Here is a 17,143-nt window from a genome sequence, read left to right as displayed (position 1 = left end):
AGTCTGTGTCTTTAAGTGCAGCAGTCGCAGGTCATAACCTCACCTAGCTGTTTGAACTATGATTAAGTGAGAGGGAGTGGAAGTATCACAAATTATTTGGTACAGGAAGAGAGCTGTTAAAGAGACGAAAACAACAAACAACATGCTGGTCTTTACACAGACTTCTTTCTACACTGAAATGTTGTGAGATGAAACAGATTTTTATTCATGTAACATGTTTATTGGCCCACTGTGTCAGCTTTTAAAGTGTTTAAATTAAATTATTCTCTTTTGCTTTATGGTAGTGCACTTAAATTTAGAAAACTGTAAGGATCAGGTTAAAATTTTCAGGTGAAGCAACAAACAATACGCTTAAAAAGAATTTGATATCTTAATTGATGGACTTTTAGGGTTTTGCGAGTTTAGTATTTATGGTTGGTGATCAACCAGGTGGCTTTGCAGTCACAGGGGAAGTGAAGAATTGCACATAATCCTAGTGACTAAAACATATGCACAACCATCTTGAAAGCCAACTTAAGGGACAGCTAGACCTCCCTGACTTTTTGTTTTTGTCCTAACTGGCTGAAGGCCTGTCATTACTGGCATAAGAAAAACAAATGTGGTTCAGCCTCAGGTGCAAATGCAACTTAGAGATGTCAATTTTTAGTGCACAATAGCATGGCTATTATTGTCACTCTACACACCTTTTTCTACTTGTCCTTTTCTATATTCAAATAAGACACCAGGCTGTTTTTCTTTATGGACGCCTCAGTATTTCCTCATGTTTGTGGTTTTAACCACGAGACAAAAAAAGAATAAGACTTAAAACAAGAAACCTTGTGCTAAAGAGGCCTTCTGAAGGCGGCAGCATATGGTATGCAAGGCTCTACCTCTGTTGGGATTTACAACAGTCGTTTCGTCGTGTTCACCACATGAATCTAATAAGAAAGTGGAATTTCTGCGTTTTTACTTGCTCTTTTTTTCTCCCTACATACCTTCCTCATTTCTCTGTTAATGTCCTTCCTTGTTCTTTTACCTTCTGTCTATTGATATGTCTAGCTCTCTGTCTGTCTCTCTCTCTCACTCTGTCTGGGCTGTGTTTGGCCTTGCCCGTCTCTGCCCCTGCAGGAAGTTGTTAGCGGGCTGATAGAAAGCAGGCTGAGGTCATTAGAACTGAACACCTGCTCAGAGGAGTTACTCTTTAACTGCTCTTCACACTCACTCACACACTTACAGGCTGCTGGCGCATACACATAAAGCACATTTGCGCTCTGTTTGATCTCGCCGAAGCCAATCCCTTTCTCTTGCTCCCTCTGTTTCTCTGTGTTCAGGGAAGAGGAGAGTTGAATGAGAAAAAGGGGTGGTAGAGATGAATGGGAAGCTTCGAGGAGGAGTGTACATCCGAAGATTGGCCGAGGCGGACATGATGGAGCTTTGAACATTTGTGTGTGTCATGCCGAGGGCAGGTCAAGCTGAGGTTCCTCTAGAAGAGGATGGCATGTTTGTATCAGAGTAAAACTAACAGGCTAGCCATACAGCTTATATTCTGGTTCTGCAAAGTTGTGACTAGTTTGCAGTCTATGATAGCAGAGGTATTAAATATGTAAGCTCAGACATGGCAATAGTAATATGGGGCATGATTTCTAAAGTTTACATATGGACAATCTGTACAGTACGTATAAAGCTGAAATGTATTTTATTCTTTTTTTATTTGGTCTTTGTTTGTATCTATGGAGCTCCTGTCCTTGTGGGCTCTTAAATCAAAGTGGCCTCACTTGTTTTTCTAATTGGCTCAGTGAGCAGTGCTCTAGTGCATTTTTGTAAGCATTAAATAAAAGATGTGCTTTGAGTTGTTATCGGGCAGTCATTAGACTGCTGGCTTGTCCAATCACTGTGCCGTTAGCTGGCCAGTTTCCCCCTTAATACCCATGTCCCTCTTGCGTCCCATTCATTACTGGGGTGGTGAGCTGCTCTATAGAACATAGCCAAATGTGGGTGTGTGTGGGTTGATTTGATCTTTACACATAAGTGTGTGTGTGTGTGTGTGTCTGCTGTTGCACATTATGTGGAGGGACTTGGCAAAGGCTGCCTGACAGTGGCAGGTCTCTGAGCCAAATACGACATGGCGCACCCAGCTGTAGAGAAGGTTCCCAGGTGTGTGTGTGTGTGTGCGTGTGTGTTGGTGTGCTTGTACTAATTGTGTATGGGCATCGGCCCCAAAGCAAGGTTTGTTGTGTGACACAGTCTGTTGCTTCTGAATGAACCAGGTGACAAAACACACACACACACACACACACACACGCACACACACAATACGTTCCGCAGTACAAAAGCTATTCATCACTATCAGTGATGATATTGTTGTGATCATTTCAATTTTTCATACTGGGAGCACCTCCAAGAACTGTGTGTAAACAGTATTATCACAATTACTGCTAAAGGGGGGACACTGATGTGGTATTACTATACACAGTGAGTGTGTAATTAATCACGACATAAAATCTGATCTATAACAAGAGGAAAATTAATAATACCTTTTTGTTCTTCACTTAATCTTAATTTCACCATCTCTCCCAGTTACCGCAGAATGACCCGTTCCAACAGCGTGACCACCGCTGTTCAGGCTGACCTCGACGACCCCACAGTCGGCCCAGAGCTGCCGCCGCGACACTGTGCCACCATGCCACGCCAGCACTCCCGTGATGCTGCTACTTCCACTGTCAGCATCCAGGGCTCGGGGAACCACTACCACGCTTGCGCCGTAGATGACTACGGGGAGGTGGGGTTCGACCCATCTATCCTGCCTCCTCCAGATCCCTGGATGGACAGCGTGGCCGAGCCAGCAGCCGACGCTTTGGAGGCTGTCGGCCGCTCAGTGTGCCCCCGCGACGGACGCTGGTTCCTCAAGTTGCTGCAGGCTGAGACAGAGCGTATGGAGGGCTGGTGTAGACAGATGGAGAAGGATGAGATGGAGAATGAGCTGCCTGAAGAGAGTAAGTTGAGTCATTGTTTACATGCCAAGACATAGAGACAAGATAGTCTGCTGAACACTAATATTAAATCTACTTTTTGTCCTCTTTTTCTCAAGTTTTAGTTTCTCTTCTCCTCTCCTCTTCTTTTCTCTCCCTTCATGGTATTCATGGCATTGGACCACAATAGCTGCTTGTTCCTGTCTCAGGCTCTCTGGCCTCCGCAGACATACCATGCATACTTATCAATAGGCCGCTGCTGGCCCCAGTCAGAACATCTGTCCTCTAAACACACTATAATGATCCCTTACACAAACGCTCAGTGAGGGGATTTCTCTCAGTGCTGCTTCGAAGCAACTATTTTATCTTGACGTAACACACATACACGCACAGCAGTGCATGTCTGTATACACCCATCTAAATGTGTTAGGGAGATACACTCACATGCACATACCAGACTGAGCAAACAAGCCTTTGGCAGTAGGCACTGTCTGCCCTTACTGCGCAGCTGATTTTAGTGCTTACTGAAAATGTCATTGCTTATGCAGCTAGTGTGCTGTTATGGTTTCAGGCAAGAGATTCTCTCACACAACGTGCAGAACAGGGAGGCTGTCTCAAGGTTATGTTTTCCCAGCTCCCACGCTACCATGCGCACACACTCACACATGTACTCACGTATCCTGAAGGGGGTCGAAGATTTGCGTCTGTAGTGCAGATTCATTACTCCCCCTCTCAGTTTCTGGTCCCATTAATTCATGTCGAGAAATGTGTTCATTGACAGTTCCTCTCCGTAGGGATATGTGAGTCAATAGTCCTGACCCGTGGAGTTGGATTTTGAAGCACAACCTTGTTTATCTAACATATAATGCCTTTGTGAGGGAAGTACAAAGGCATATCACAGTTGACAAATGCATTCTAAGAACCATGCTCACATTTTTTTAGCTCATTTTCTTTACATGACAACAACATAAATGTCTTTAGTACTGTGTACGAATATACATTTTCAATTGTGTGTTCATGTTGGGTTTTATTTGGAATATCAGTGAATTTCAGAAATTACATATTATATATATAAAAATGTCCCTGAATGATTTCTGTCCCTGAGAGGCAAAGATAAAAGACGATCCCAGCTCATACTTCTCTCTTCTGTTGCATTGCTAATGCATTCTCTCTGTTAGCGGTGCAACATGCCTGCAGTATGCGGTGCTGTGAGTAATTGCATTGTGTATTGTGTACACGTGTGTGCGTGTGTGTGTGTGTGTGTGTGTTTGCGTGTGTGCATGCATGTACGTCTGTGTTTTTCTGCAGTCCTGGGGAAGATCCGCAGTGCAGTGGGGAGTGCCCAGCTGCTGATGTCCCAGAAGTTCCAGCAGTTCCGGGAGCTGTGTGAGGAGAATCTGGTATGTGTCACTTCATCCTCTGCATGCTCCCCCCACCCCTACCCACCCCCCCAACACTGACATCATCCTGCACAAATCATCCTCACAGGCCATGCCAGCGCTCATTTACTATGCATCTAGTGTAGAGACCGTGCATCTGCACACCCTTACTGTCTTACACATGCAAAAAATAGAACTTGTTGTGTGAAAACCAGGGTGTGACGAACAGGGATTTTTAGATGCTGAAACCATCATACACATTTCTGACTGAAACAGCCAAAAGGTTTTTGTGTGAATATTCATTTTTATTGTATTTCTATTTGCATGTCAAAATATTATTAGTACCTGTGCTGCATCATACACTCATTTTATTTTAATAATGCAATTCAAAAACTGATAGATTCTGCTTTTAAATTAAAATTTCAACTAGAAATTCCTTATTGACCCTACTTATAAAACACAATTTATGAATGGGAAACTCTCTATAGTGGACCACATAACTGACAATAAATGAAAGATGAGTACTTAACAGACAGATTGACAAAATATGTGTTTAGTTTCAACACAGTGCACATATGATTCAAAACAAAAGGTAATTAATAAGTCAAAAGCATATGCTGGACACAGCTAAACAACAACAACCTTAATGCTCACATATATTTGCTGAATGCCACCTGATTTATAAGAAATATGCATTGCTGTTAGTGTTACCCTGCCATTACACTGAATTATCAGATAGCAGCAATATCTTACAAAAATGTCTGATGAGCATATAAACAAGATGTGTTTTGTATGTATGTGTTCATGTGTATGTGTGTATGTATACAATTTTTGTGTATCAGAACCCAAATGCACACCCGCGGCCCATCTCCCAGGACCTCGCAGGTTTCTGGGACATGCTCCAGCTGTCTATAGAGAACATTAGCCTGAAGTTTGATGAACTCCACCAACTCAAAGCCAACAACTGGAAACCTCTGACCCCCCCAGAAATTCAGGTGCGGACACACATGGCAAATGTTTTCAAAAGATCCAATTCATCTAACCTGAATTTTGTTTTGGAATGCTTTACTAACCTGCATGTTATTTGCATACTTTTGAATTGTAGATTCACAGCTAAGCTTTGTTGGTGCATGCACATATGTGTTGCATAATGTCATGTTGCCTGCCTGACGTCACCACTTGTATTTGTGTGTTTTGTTCTGTCTTGTTGTTGACAGTGAGCTGCTTTTGAGAAGCTACACTACCTGCCATGCACCGTTGGGGCCTGTCCATCTCCAATGGTCACTTTTACCTCATGCAACGGCCACCACCGTGCTCTCTTACCCCACACAAATGGCTGCCTCTGTGAACCATAACCTCATTCAAAATTGCATGCGCTGACATACCGGCAACAGCTACACCGCTCTTTCTAACCTTTATGCAAACTGGTGCAGTTGCGTTGCTCCTTATTGTGTTTTACTGCAGCTTGCCATGCGGACTCAGAGGTCTGTCATTAAGCCTATTTGTCATTCCTGTCCAGGAGAGAAGGATGCCCCCTCCTGTGCCAAAGAAGCCTCTGAAGGGCCACCCTCCCTTGGCTAGGGACCGCTCACTGGAGAGCTCTGAGCGCCAGCGTCTGGAGGCTCGCAAGCGCCTGCTAGCTGCCAAACGTGCCGCATCAGTTCGGCAGAGCTCTGCTACAGAGAGTGCAGACAGTATCGAGATCTATATCCCCGAGGCTCAGACCAGACTATGAGACACGAAAATAAATGTACTCACACACATGCCCAATACACTGTCCCATCCACAAAATAGCACTGAATGGTAAGGCTAGGGTGCTAACATAACATACTCACATTTTTTTTGCGGACTTTCCAGATCACTGTGGGGTCAGTCACGATGGAAGTTGTTTGAACAAGAAATGTACATTTACAGTATTTATTTATTTATTTATTTATTTATCTACCCTCCCCTCATTTCCTTCTCCCAGCTTTGATGTAGCACTCCCTCCTCTCCCTAACTCCCAAAGAAGTATCTTACAAATCCCTTTTTTTAAGTGACTTGATATTACACAAAGCAAGCCAGGTGTAGCACAGTGGCAATGCTTCACATTAATGTGTTTCCGGGAGAGAAATCAGGGGAAAACAGGGAGGGAGCATGCATGTGCATGTGTACTGTGTGTATGTATATACACGCAAACACACACAAGCTTATGGGAGATTTATCTGATCTGAATAGCTCAGTTGAAATACACAAAATCGAATGGAAAGACTAGACCAGACCCATTGACTCATATTTGACCTATATTTACATTGATGTTATTGCTGTATTTTTTTTTTAATTTTCATAACCTAACTCTGAAAAGTTTTTACTTAATGAAGTCAAACATTATAATATAATGGTTAAAAAAGACCAGACAAAGTGTCAGTTAGAGACTCCATTGGGCCTCTGTCTGAAAGTGGGTCTTTCTAGCAGAAGGAGGCAGACCCTGTAAGAAAGGTCAAGAGGTCAGATTTTGCTCCTCCAGGTGAAGCAAAGTGGTTGTTGAGCCAGGAGCAGATTTTGAAGCTCTGGAAAGAGTGCAATTCACTGGAAGAATCACTGTTCTTAGATGCCACAAACCTAATCTGTGTGTGAGAGAAAGAGTGTGTGTGTGTGTGTGTGTGTGTGTGTGTGTGTGTGTGTGTGTGTGTGTGTGTGTGTGTGTGTGTGTGCGCGTGTGGGTGTTCAGATGCTCATTTCAAAAGTGCTTCCTATTTTTCTAGGTCTAAAGGGTCCTAGTAATCATTGACGATTAAGGTAGCGGTATCAATAAACTGTAAACAAACCACCCATCTCGTCTCATTGTGAGCTGAGCAAATATGTTTGTATAATGGACATATTACAACATATCATGCATGCTGAAACAAGGTTACCAATATTTTTGTCTTTTTTTAACAGGTTTAATCCTTCCTCATGTTTCAAACTCTTCTGTGTCACAGACTAAGCTAAAATACAGATATTTGGTACAATACTGGTAGTTGTACTATATTTTATTATGTCATTTTTAAACAAGAAAGGTTTATTGACAGTATTGAGACTACAGGACTGAAAGGGGACTATTTTCTCCTCACTGTGTGTGCACTATCTCTGCCTCCAAATGAAGCAATTATTTTAAGGCCATACAAAAAAATCCAATTTCTAATATTTTGTATTCATGTTTAATTTATTGATTAGAACAATGACTGTTTATTGACATTGTGATTATGATTATGCACTGATACAAGGCCCTTATACTGTGTTTATGTTTTATTTATGTTGGCTCTTCAGCATGACAGGCACCGTTTTGTCTTTTCTGTTTCAGTGATCAGCCTTAATTTCTAATATGATAGTCGAGCACAACAGCAGTCTCAGGGGAAGATATGTGTGTGTGTGTGTGTGTGTGTGTGTGTGTGTGTGTGTGTGTGTGTGTGTGTGTGTGTGTGTGTGCGTGCGTGCGTGCATGTGCGTGCGTGTGTGTGTGAGAGAGACTGAGAGCAGGAGAGAATGTGACTGACTTCATGTGACTGTATGTGACCCATGGCTTTGTCTCTACTGTATATAACCCTAGTCAACAAGATAGGCCATGATCTAAATTAAGGGAAATAGTATCCACGCCATCTTTTGAATGATGTTCCTATTGAACATCTTTGCCCTAATTACTTCAATGTAACAAGGTATTTCTGTCAGCTGCTTGAATGTGGAGACAATCCTAAGCCAGTTTACCATCACATAATAGTTTTGATAACAGAATAGCAGGACTTTATTTGAGTAGTCAAAATCTCTGTATTGATCTGACAAAGTTTTGTGCCATTGGATAGCTATTAGTAAGGATCTATTCCTGCTAATCATCCCTATTGAACGGCTACCGACGTTTTAATTGAGAGAAGTTTGTTTGTGAAGGACCTCAAGTGATGAAGTAACCGTACAGTATGATTTGTATTTCCTTTAGTTGGTCAATATGAATTTTAGAAAGGATGCATAAAAGTAACAATAGCTCAAACTTAATGCCATTTTATGTAGATGAAGGTCATTTTAGTATTTTTTACTTTGAAATAGTATTTGAATTCAATTGTCTGTCAAATGATTGACTTCTTATTTATGTTTATTATATTAACATATCAATATAATACTCCTGGTATAGCAGGGAGTTAGAAACCAGAATGTTGGGTTGTGGTTAAATGCTAAACTCAAAAAGACACTCCAGCAATCCTGGTAATTCTAAAGCTTGTGATGTAGTTATATTAAGAAAAAAAACATTTAAATAAATATTTGTACATAAATGAATGTTTCCCTATGTAAATGTAAACTAAAAACCCAATCAAATAACATATTAAGCAGATATACATTTTGTAATTAATGTTATTACACTGTTGATGTTATGGCACGTGTATGAGCTCTTATCAGCATTAAATCAATATCATTGCCATAGTTTTGTTGTGTTCATTTCTTTCCCTTCACCACATGTGTTTTCAATTGGAATGTAATTAAACAGATTACAAGGCCAGCATGGTGTGCTTTTAGGGCATTTCCCTTCCGCAGGGGCGGGTCCCCATAATTAGACAGCACTTTTGGCCTTGGCTTAGCCTCGACACTCCTGTACATGAAGCTTCTGGTGATTCGTCATTCACACATCAGTCATGCTGAGGGAGGCATGTTGACCTCAGTCGCCAGAGTTCAGGGAGTGTGGGGGGGGTTGAAAGAGGGGGTTGCGAAAGAGGGTGTTGTCTTTGTATGGCCTGGTCCTCGGTCAGTCTGCCCTTCAGATGGCCCACCATGGTGGCCTACAACTGCCCGCTGGGTGCCTGGAGGTCTGTTTAAACCCTTATTGGTGATTACATCCCCCAGATTGGACACAACATCCACCAAAAGAGCTGTCACTTTTGACAGGCAACATCTGACAAAAGGTGAATGCATTCAGCACATGTGTTGATGACCAGCAGGGGCAGGCTTTTAGGTGCAATAAAAATCATGATTGGTCATTTCCATTGCGATAACCTGTTATCCTAACTGAAAATAATTATTTAGATACTTTATTTAAGTTTTAAAAAAGTATTATAAGCTAAATTTATCAGAGGTAGAAATACTCAATGTCCTTGTAAGAACAGATACATTAATGTGTAAGTAAGATTTTACTGTTATAGCTGGTTGAGGAGACACTAATTAAAGTATTTTATATACTGTTTAATCTCTCACAGTGTTTCACATTTCATAATATATTTTATAAGATAATTATAAGTTTTATATAGACTTAATTATGGCTGTGAAATAAATGTACTGAGGTAAAAAGTGTAATATTTCCCCATGCAATGTATTACAGTAGAAGTATAAAGTGGTATGAGATAAAAGCACTGTTCAGTACTTTCACTTCAGTAAATACACAAACTTACATTCCACCATTGGTCTCAACTGAAAGCATGTTGTTATTAGCTGATAAGTGAACATGTAAACTCAACTAATCAAACACAACCTCAGTGTAATATTGTTTATCCCTTTCAAACTAGATTGTTACTGTGCTTCAGAGAACATGCAATAAATGAAAGGCAGGCTTTCTCTACAAATGTAGACAACATATCCTATCGAGGCCAACAGAGAAGCTTTTGGATTGTGGCAGGACAACAAGGGAACAGCTGTCTGCCCAGCCTTGAACGAGCCATCATACTCAGTTGTAAGATGCCTTACGATGACTATTGAAGCACAGACACACCTAAAACCCTGTTGGCAAGAAACTGTTGACGTCTGCTGTTTGCCCGCGTTAATTTATGCAGGATTATGCTAATTGGCTGGAGCTGTTGTAAACCTCTCACACACAGGAATGTCTTTGAATACCTAACAGTAGCCCATGGAAAGACATGAATGCTACACTATTTCTGTCCTTCTTCACACCTTCATTTTGTTTACTGTACATTCTGACTCAATACACTGTTTTTATCCTTAAGGGATTAGTCAGAAATCTTCACATAGTTCTGACTGACAAGATTACAGCCTGTATAAATGCACGATAGAAATCAGTGATCCGCAGAAGGAATAATACCAAATAATCAATTCTGAGATGTAGAAAAACAAAACTTTATTTGAATCCCATGTGACCCCTATATGCCACAAACATTGCACAGTATGAAAAGAAATCACATCATTGGGCATCGTGTCACATTTAACTATACACATGGTCCTATTATACATGAAAATGCTTTTTGGTGATTTCAAAATGCTGTCTTTGTCAGGTTGTAAAACAGCAAATGCAGAAAAGACATCTGTAGTGTTTAGTTTTCCAGTCCACTGGCCGTCGTTTTCGCTGAGTGATGGGCTGAAGGCTCAGACTAAGAACCTGCTACATTGGTCATCTGAAATATCCCTTGGTGAGGGGAAAAAAAGAGTTTAAAAAAAAAAAGCATAAAGGTTTTTTTCTTTTAAAATAGCTAAAAGTAAAAGTAAATTACAAAAATCAAAACTATACTCATGAAAACACATAACATTTACTACAGTAGTGAATAAGTTTGTCATAGATGCCAAGAGCAAATTATGTTTAAGACACTGAGATGACCTTCCTCTGCCTCAGTGTGCAAACAAACGAGGCAGACCAATCATGAACTGATCTCTGAAATGTAAAACAGTAAACGTGTGTAGATGTGACCAATCTGTCTTATTGGTCTGTGAAGGAGGGCTGATTCTAGCTCTCGCTCCATTCTCTAAAATGATATACAGTATAATGTAAAGACATAAGACAGGCAGCATTTCTCTGATAACATTTTTGGTCCCTGTGTGCAAATAAGATACACATGTAGATACATACGCATGTATATGAAATGAATAAACAACTTACAGCCAAGGCACCTCGATACAGTTTTTTCAATAAAAAAATCATCCTCATCAATTTGATTGGTATACCAAAAATAGAAATGATCAGGCTTTCATGTGGATTTGTTCTCTGTAGCGTGCAGACAAGTCAGTTAATTCAGAGGAGTTCCATAGTCGAGACACAAAGTCAGTCTCTATTCCCTCCTCTTCTTCTTCTGTCACTTTCTCCTTCAAGAGACCAGCTGTTTGGCTTGCAGCTCCATCTCTGCGGCCCGTTTAAGGGCCACGTCCACCAGGAGCTGGAAGCCGCTGAAGTCTTGTGTGAGGTCTGGAGGGGTAGGGGGAGGGGTGTTGAAGAGCCCGCTGCGGGGACTCAGGTTGCCCTCCATGCCGGTGCTGCTGAGGATGGTGGTAGTGGTGGGGAGTGGCTGGCTGCCTGGCCCTTCATCCCGGCACCTGAGCAGTGCCTGTGCTGACTGCAACAGCTCAGCTGCCCTGTCAGAGTTCACTCCTGGCACAGAGGGGTGGGAGGCTGTTGGGCTGCCCTGCATTGCTGTGGTGACAGTGGTGTGACAGATGACAGATGGGCGGGTGGGTATGAGCCCCGGGGAGGGGGATGTAGAGGTGGGAGAGGGTATGGAGGGTGAAACTGCCTTCCTGAGGACAACGGGCATGGTGGGTTCAAAGCTGGAGGGGTGGAGAACACGTTTGTCGTAGCTCTCCTCTGTACCTGCTGCAGGGCTGCTGTGTTTCGGGGACTGAGAGCTGTCAGAGAAGCTGTCGCCGGCCTTGCTACCTTTCCTGGATATGGTGAACTGGTTAGGGTCTTTGCCATCTTTCCGCAGCATCTCTGGGAGAAGTCGCCGCCGTGCATTAATGAACCAGTTGCACACCTGGAAAATACAACAAAATGCTGTGAGTATTATCACATGGCTCACTGATGTTCTGCCATGCAATTAAAAAAAAATCTGCTGGTACACTTATCACCAGGTGCAGTTTGCACCTGTGTTTTCAATAGAGAATCAAACGAGAAGGTAAACATATCACCTAGCTAGCATACACTGAGATTTCACACCATTACTGCAGAAGTCCACTCTAACATTTACACCAAAGATTGAGATCACATCTGAGCAAGAAGTTAAATATTAACTTTCAACAACTTTGGAATTCTTAATCCTGTATTTAAAATAGTTTTCAATAAAATGTAATCTCCTTTGTCATAGCAGTAATCATGGTCATCTCTCTTCTTTTTTCTTCAGTCCTCCAGGCTAGTCGTAACTGGCTCAGCGAGGCTTGTAGCTCTAACTATGTAAATGACTCTGCATTGTTCCCAGACAGCTGGGATGGAAAGGGGCTGGAGGGAGGGAAATTCCTGTCCAAGTGCCTCAGCCAAGCCCACAGCACACAGGGAGTGAGTTTACTCACGTTGTCTCATGCACTTTTATGTTGCAACATAAAGATAGTTTGGGTGACCTTCAATACACTGTTAATGTGTCATGTTTTGTTTGCGATTTTGACAGGAAATGACTCAGTCAAGCTGACACTTGCTTCCTCTTGACTTGTACAGTGGTCTGTTTACATTGTCCGGTTTTACAGGCAGCAAAGGCATAGGTAATCTTATCTTCTCTGTTATATTTATGTCCATACCTGCAGTGTGGAGAGTTGAGTCTGCTTGGACAGAAGAGCTTTCTCCTGTTCGGAAGGGTAAGCATTGTAACGGTGCTCGTACAACCAGTCCCTGAGGATTTGAACTGACTCCTTAGGCAGATTCCCCCGCCGTTTCCTCTTTCCGTTGCTCCCCGCACTGGACGACAGATCCAGAGGGGCATCCACGCTGTCCTCGTCATCCGTCTCACTCCCCGACAGCATCATCAAACCTACGCAGACGAGCGCAAAGTGAGGAAAAAGACTGTGAGAACAGGACAAAGATGTGTTCTCTTATGTCGGCCAGCCTGGTGTCAGCCTCCCAGACGCTCTGCCGCAGCCGTTTACCAAATGAAAGCTGTCTGGGAGGCAGCTGATGTGTCAGAAGCAAGCTGTCAAGTTCAGCCATGTGATTCATATAAGGAGCAAGGGAGGGTGTGAGGAGAAGGAAGAGGGAGGGAGGGAGGCATGGAGGGAGGGGTTGGGGTGGAGGGGGACTTCACAAAGGCTGGTCTGATGCTGTGTCAGTTATAAAACCTGCCTCGACAAATACAAGCCAGGTCTATGGCACAGACTGAGCACACCTTGCATGCTTGGATAAGTAAAGTACACCGGGCTGACCACACAATCACTCTATAAAAGGGAGGATTTGTTTTGAAGAACAGCAGCAATGCACATGCAAAGATCACAGAGTTGCTTTCTTTTTTTTTTGCATTTTAGGCATGTCTAATCAGAGTCAATCATGATCAAACATGATTTTGGGCCTCTGAATTATTTCAGATGTGAAGAATCTGAGCCAGGACAAATAAACCTGCCTATAAACTGTTTGTGAATCCTGCTTTGATCATATTTTTAGTCTGTTTTTAGAAAAATTGAGACATAAAATTACATGGACTGTAGGATCAACTCAACACAAGTAATGAATGTGCAGTCTTATGGTGTGTGAAGTGAAGCACTGAACCTTTTGATTAGACACTGGTAGTTGCTCATTTGATGTTTAGGTCACTGTTTACACCTGAACACCAACAGCCTCACGTGCAGGCAGCGCGGGCGCCATTAAGAAAATGCAGACACGAGATGCTGGGGATATTTTATCAATAAACCTATGCATTCTCCTCCGACGGTAAACAAGTGGGAAACGACCAAGAAAGTTCCCAAGTCTGAGCGGCCAACAGGATGAGGTAATTACGTAGGCTGGAGAGAGGGGAAGGGGGAGGGGAGACCTGTTGCAAATCAGCGTCTCCAGACTAAACAAAAGAATCCAGGGCTGCGTGGTTCTTTGTATGCAATTCAAAAGTTTCTACTCGCAAACACTGACTTCACCATAAACCACACTTCCTCCGAAATATCACAGTGTAACAGAAAGGCTAGAACTAACATTTTAAGCACATGAAGACATTGGTTTTGTGAGTTTAAACAACTTGTAAGGGGGTTTCTATTGTGTGTGTGCGCGATGCACCACGAGGTCCATGAATGTAACAAGGCAAACAGCAACTTCCCACAATGAGGTCAGGATGAACATTAGCTTAAATATGGATTAAACTACAATAGAAGGAGCACAAAGTGTTTCTTTAGCTTTTAAATAGTTAAAAGATACAAAATATCGATTTATTTTCACACAATTAACACTTCAAACTGTCCAACTCACAATAGTGGCCAAACTTTAACTCGTCGGCTGGCATCACTTTTGTCAAACTTCGACACAAATGTAGCGTTCGTCGGTTAAATTAGCCTTTCCCAAAGCTAAAGGGAAGCGCTTATTTTAGCTTTGACGGTTTAAAGGAGCTTCAAAAGTTAGCCTAATTAAACCGTGTCAAGACAAACAACACACATGGCGATACAGCTCTGCGCTTTGTTTTGTGTCAAAACTCGACTAAAACATATGAATAATATCACAGACTGTGGTTAAACCTATATATCGACTTTTGACATGGTGCCAGCACATGGCAGAAAAAGCCCCCTGTCATGTCTGGAAAGGAAACAATAGACTGCATGGTTTGCATAGGAGGGAAACCGCTCTGTTAATCGTTCAGAGCGCTGTCTCTGTCTATCTTAACAAACAAATGCGAATTTTTCACAAAAGCATCCAAGCTTACCTTTTTTCGCCTTCATTTCCGTCCGAAAACGTCCACTTTGTCCTTCGTCAAGCGCAGAAGAAAATTGTCTTCTTGTTGTAGTGCTGTGTTTTTCTTCTTTTCTCCAGATATCCCCAGCGTGTATCCGAATATCCGAAAATCCTTATTCATCAAAATTATTTTCTCCTTTTTGGATTTTCTTTATCTTCTTGGTCGTCCTTGTTTGGAGACTTGAGGGGTGTGTGTGTAGTGGTGGGGGGGTTACCTGAGATCTTTGCGTCCCTTCGGCTCAAAGCTCTTTTCTCATTGACTCTGTGTTTGATCCAGAAACTGGGTGACAGCTATCTTTGACAGCTGCGTGACTCAACGCACAGAGATCCTCCCACCACCGTGGAGGGCAGAGGAAAAATCTCTGACATCAGCATGGCTTGTTCCACTGACATGGATACAGTCTCACTGTTTTTAAAAAGCATTTAACTGCAGCAGACCCCCTAACAAAGACAGGCAAACACTAGCATGGTGTATTTTCACTTATGATCCACAGAAAGGCGTGTGTTTTGGCGGGTTGTCTAAATGACAACAACAACAACAACAACAGGCTGGCAGTAGGCAGACTGCGGACCTCGTGGTAACAGCTCAACAAAACGAAAAATCCCACTACAGGCTATATATTTTTTATGATAGGAAAGCGAGGTGTATTTGTGTGGTTTTCAGTTGTAAGATAAATCATCTTCCGTGTCGCGATCTTAGTTTTTTAAAATATATTTTGGTATCCCTTAAATCTGTTGAGCAAATCATGCACCGGGGTATTTAATTTAATTTAATTTCTCTGTAATATTTTGTGTGCTTATTTGTGTTTAACGGTGAGGTCCTAAAATGCTTTTTTAAGATTCATATCTTATTACCATACTATCTACAGGAGACCCCGTATTATGTTTGTGGTTGTTGTGTTTACTACTGCGCCTTTTCCCTCCAATGCTGTCACTATAATAGCCCATTCTGTTGTAACCGTGTCATTTTCTCTCTTTTAAAAAAAGAAATCATGGCAATCAAAAATGATTATTGCTTTATTTTCCTGCAGAAATTGGGAAACGTAATAATTCAGTGTATTTGGTTTATCGAGTATACTACCAGTTCGAGGTAAGTGAACCAGTGCAGGTTACAAAAGACAACAGTGCGGTGAAGGAAACGATCAATGCCTTCATTTGTATGCTGTGCACAACCTTGCGACAGCTGCTGTGGCATCGTCTCTTTGCATGCATTTGTTCCACACAGGCGGTCAGGACTCTCTCTGAAGCTAAATGTCGCCTCCATGAGTGTACCTGCGGTATTTTACGTGATGTTGACGTCACTTGTCAAACATGAGGCCCTCGGGCTCCCTCTGCTGGTTAAACTGCTGTGCGGTCCTGGTTTCTCGGTTTAACATAAGGTAGACTTTTGTTGTTGTTGTTAATGTTGTTGTATGAAAAGGAAATTAATTAATTAATTAGAAAACATTTTATTACGCTCACAGTTATATTAACCCTCATTGCACCAACATATTTAACATACAAGGACTATACTGGGGTCCCGAAAATAAACTACTGTAAAACACAACCAGAAATGTCCAACACAACCAAATGGTAACTTATTTCTTATTCTTCTCAAAACCTGAAAACAAAACCACAAAAACAACAAGAGATTATTTACAGATTATTATTGCAGATTATTTTAGGTAGGTATTTACGGTTGTTGACAGAGCACATGAGGACATCTGTGTCTGTCTCATTCAACATGACTGACAGAGTGCCCTTACCCTCCCTTATAGTGTTTGATACTTTAAATTAAGACCCAAGGCAAACATGAACTCAATAAATAGTTCCATCTATTAAAACTGCATAGTTTCTCTTTCAACTGATACACTGGTATTTTTTAAACACCACTAATTAACAAAAACAAAAAATAATGATAATAATTATTAGGAACAAGTTGAATGAATTGACAAAGTCATGAAAAATTGTAATGATAGAATAAAGCACATGTGAGATAGGACAAAAAGTATAGCTCTGGGGTCTACAGGGACTCTAGTCCATAGGATTAAAATGTATTTTATGTCTGACAAAATTTTAATAAAGGACAAAAAACAAGTCTATGAAAAACTGTAAAAGCATGGTTTAGTAACATCACTGAAGGCCTTGTGTTAGTATGTCAGTTTAGGAATTATATGGCTATAGTTTTTAAATTAACTGACTCCACTGAGGTAATGTCTATATTAAGTTACTTAACACATGTTGTGTGACTCTGTTTCAACCGGACAGGCTCA

The 17,143-nt window shown here is 41.6% G+C and overlaps 2 protein-coding genes across 4 annotated transcripts in view; one reads left to right on the top strand and one right to left on the bottom strand.

The window, feature by feature from the left end:
* Positions 1–8,725, top strand: part of dlgap1b (discs, large (Drosophila) homolog-associated protein 1b) — a 97,437-nt gene extending 88,712 nt beyond the window's left edge. For 2 of the 3 annotated variants that reach the window (XM_062441905.1, XM_062441904.1), the window contains exons 9-12: positions 2,557–2,972; positions 4,257–4,348; positions 5,170–5,322; positions 5,847–8,725. In XM_062441905.1, the coding sequence (XP_062297889.1) occupies positions 2,557–2,972; positions 4,257–4,348; positions 5,170–5,322; positions 5,847–6,062 (877 nt within the window). In that variant the 3' untranslated portion in view covers positions 6,063–8,725. Of the gene's footprint in view, positions 1–2,556; positions 2,973–4,256; positions 4,349–5,169; positions 5,323–5,544; positions 5,766–5,846 lie in introns of those variants that run through there. The other variant, XM_062441906.1, reaches the window with a different exon arrangement.
* Positions 8,726–10,387: 1,662 nt separating this feature from the next.
* On the bottom strand, positions 10,388–15,162 carry tgif1 (TGFB-induced factor homeobox 1). The gene is made up of 3 exons (XM_062441880.1): positions 14,863–15,162; positions 12,770–12,999; positions 10,388–12,015 (listed from the first exon to the last, which is right to left on the bottom strand). Exons 1-3 carry the CDS (start codon positions 14,876–14,878, stop codon positions 11,353–11,355), a joined length of 909 nt encoding a protein of 302 aa, XP_062297864.1. The 5' UTR covers positions 14,879–15,162; the 3' UTR covers positions 10,388–11,352.
* Between the last annotated feature and the right edge of the window lie 1,981 nt (positions 15,163–17,143).

The sequence above is a fragment of the Scomber scombrus genome, chromosome 20 (genome assembly GCF_963691925.1).
Source record: "Scomber scombrus chromosome 20, fScoSco1.1, whole genome shotgun sequence".
Lineage (NCBI taxonomy): Eukaryota > Metazoa > Chordata > Actinopteri > Scombriformes > Scombridae > Scomber > Scomber scombrus.
The sequence above is the reverse complement of the archived record's forward strand: the minus strand, read 5'-3'. Positions and strand labels throughout refer to the sequence as shown.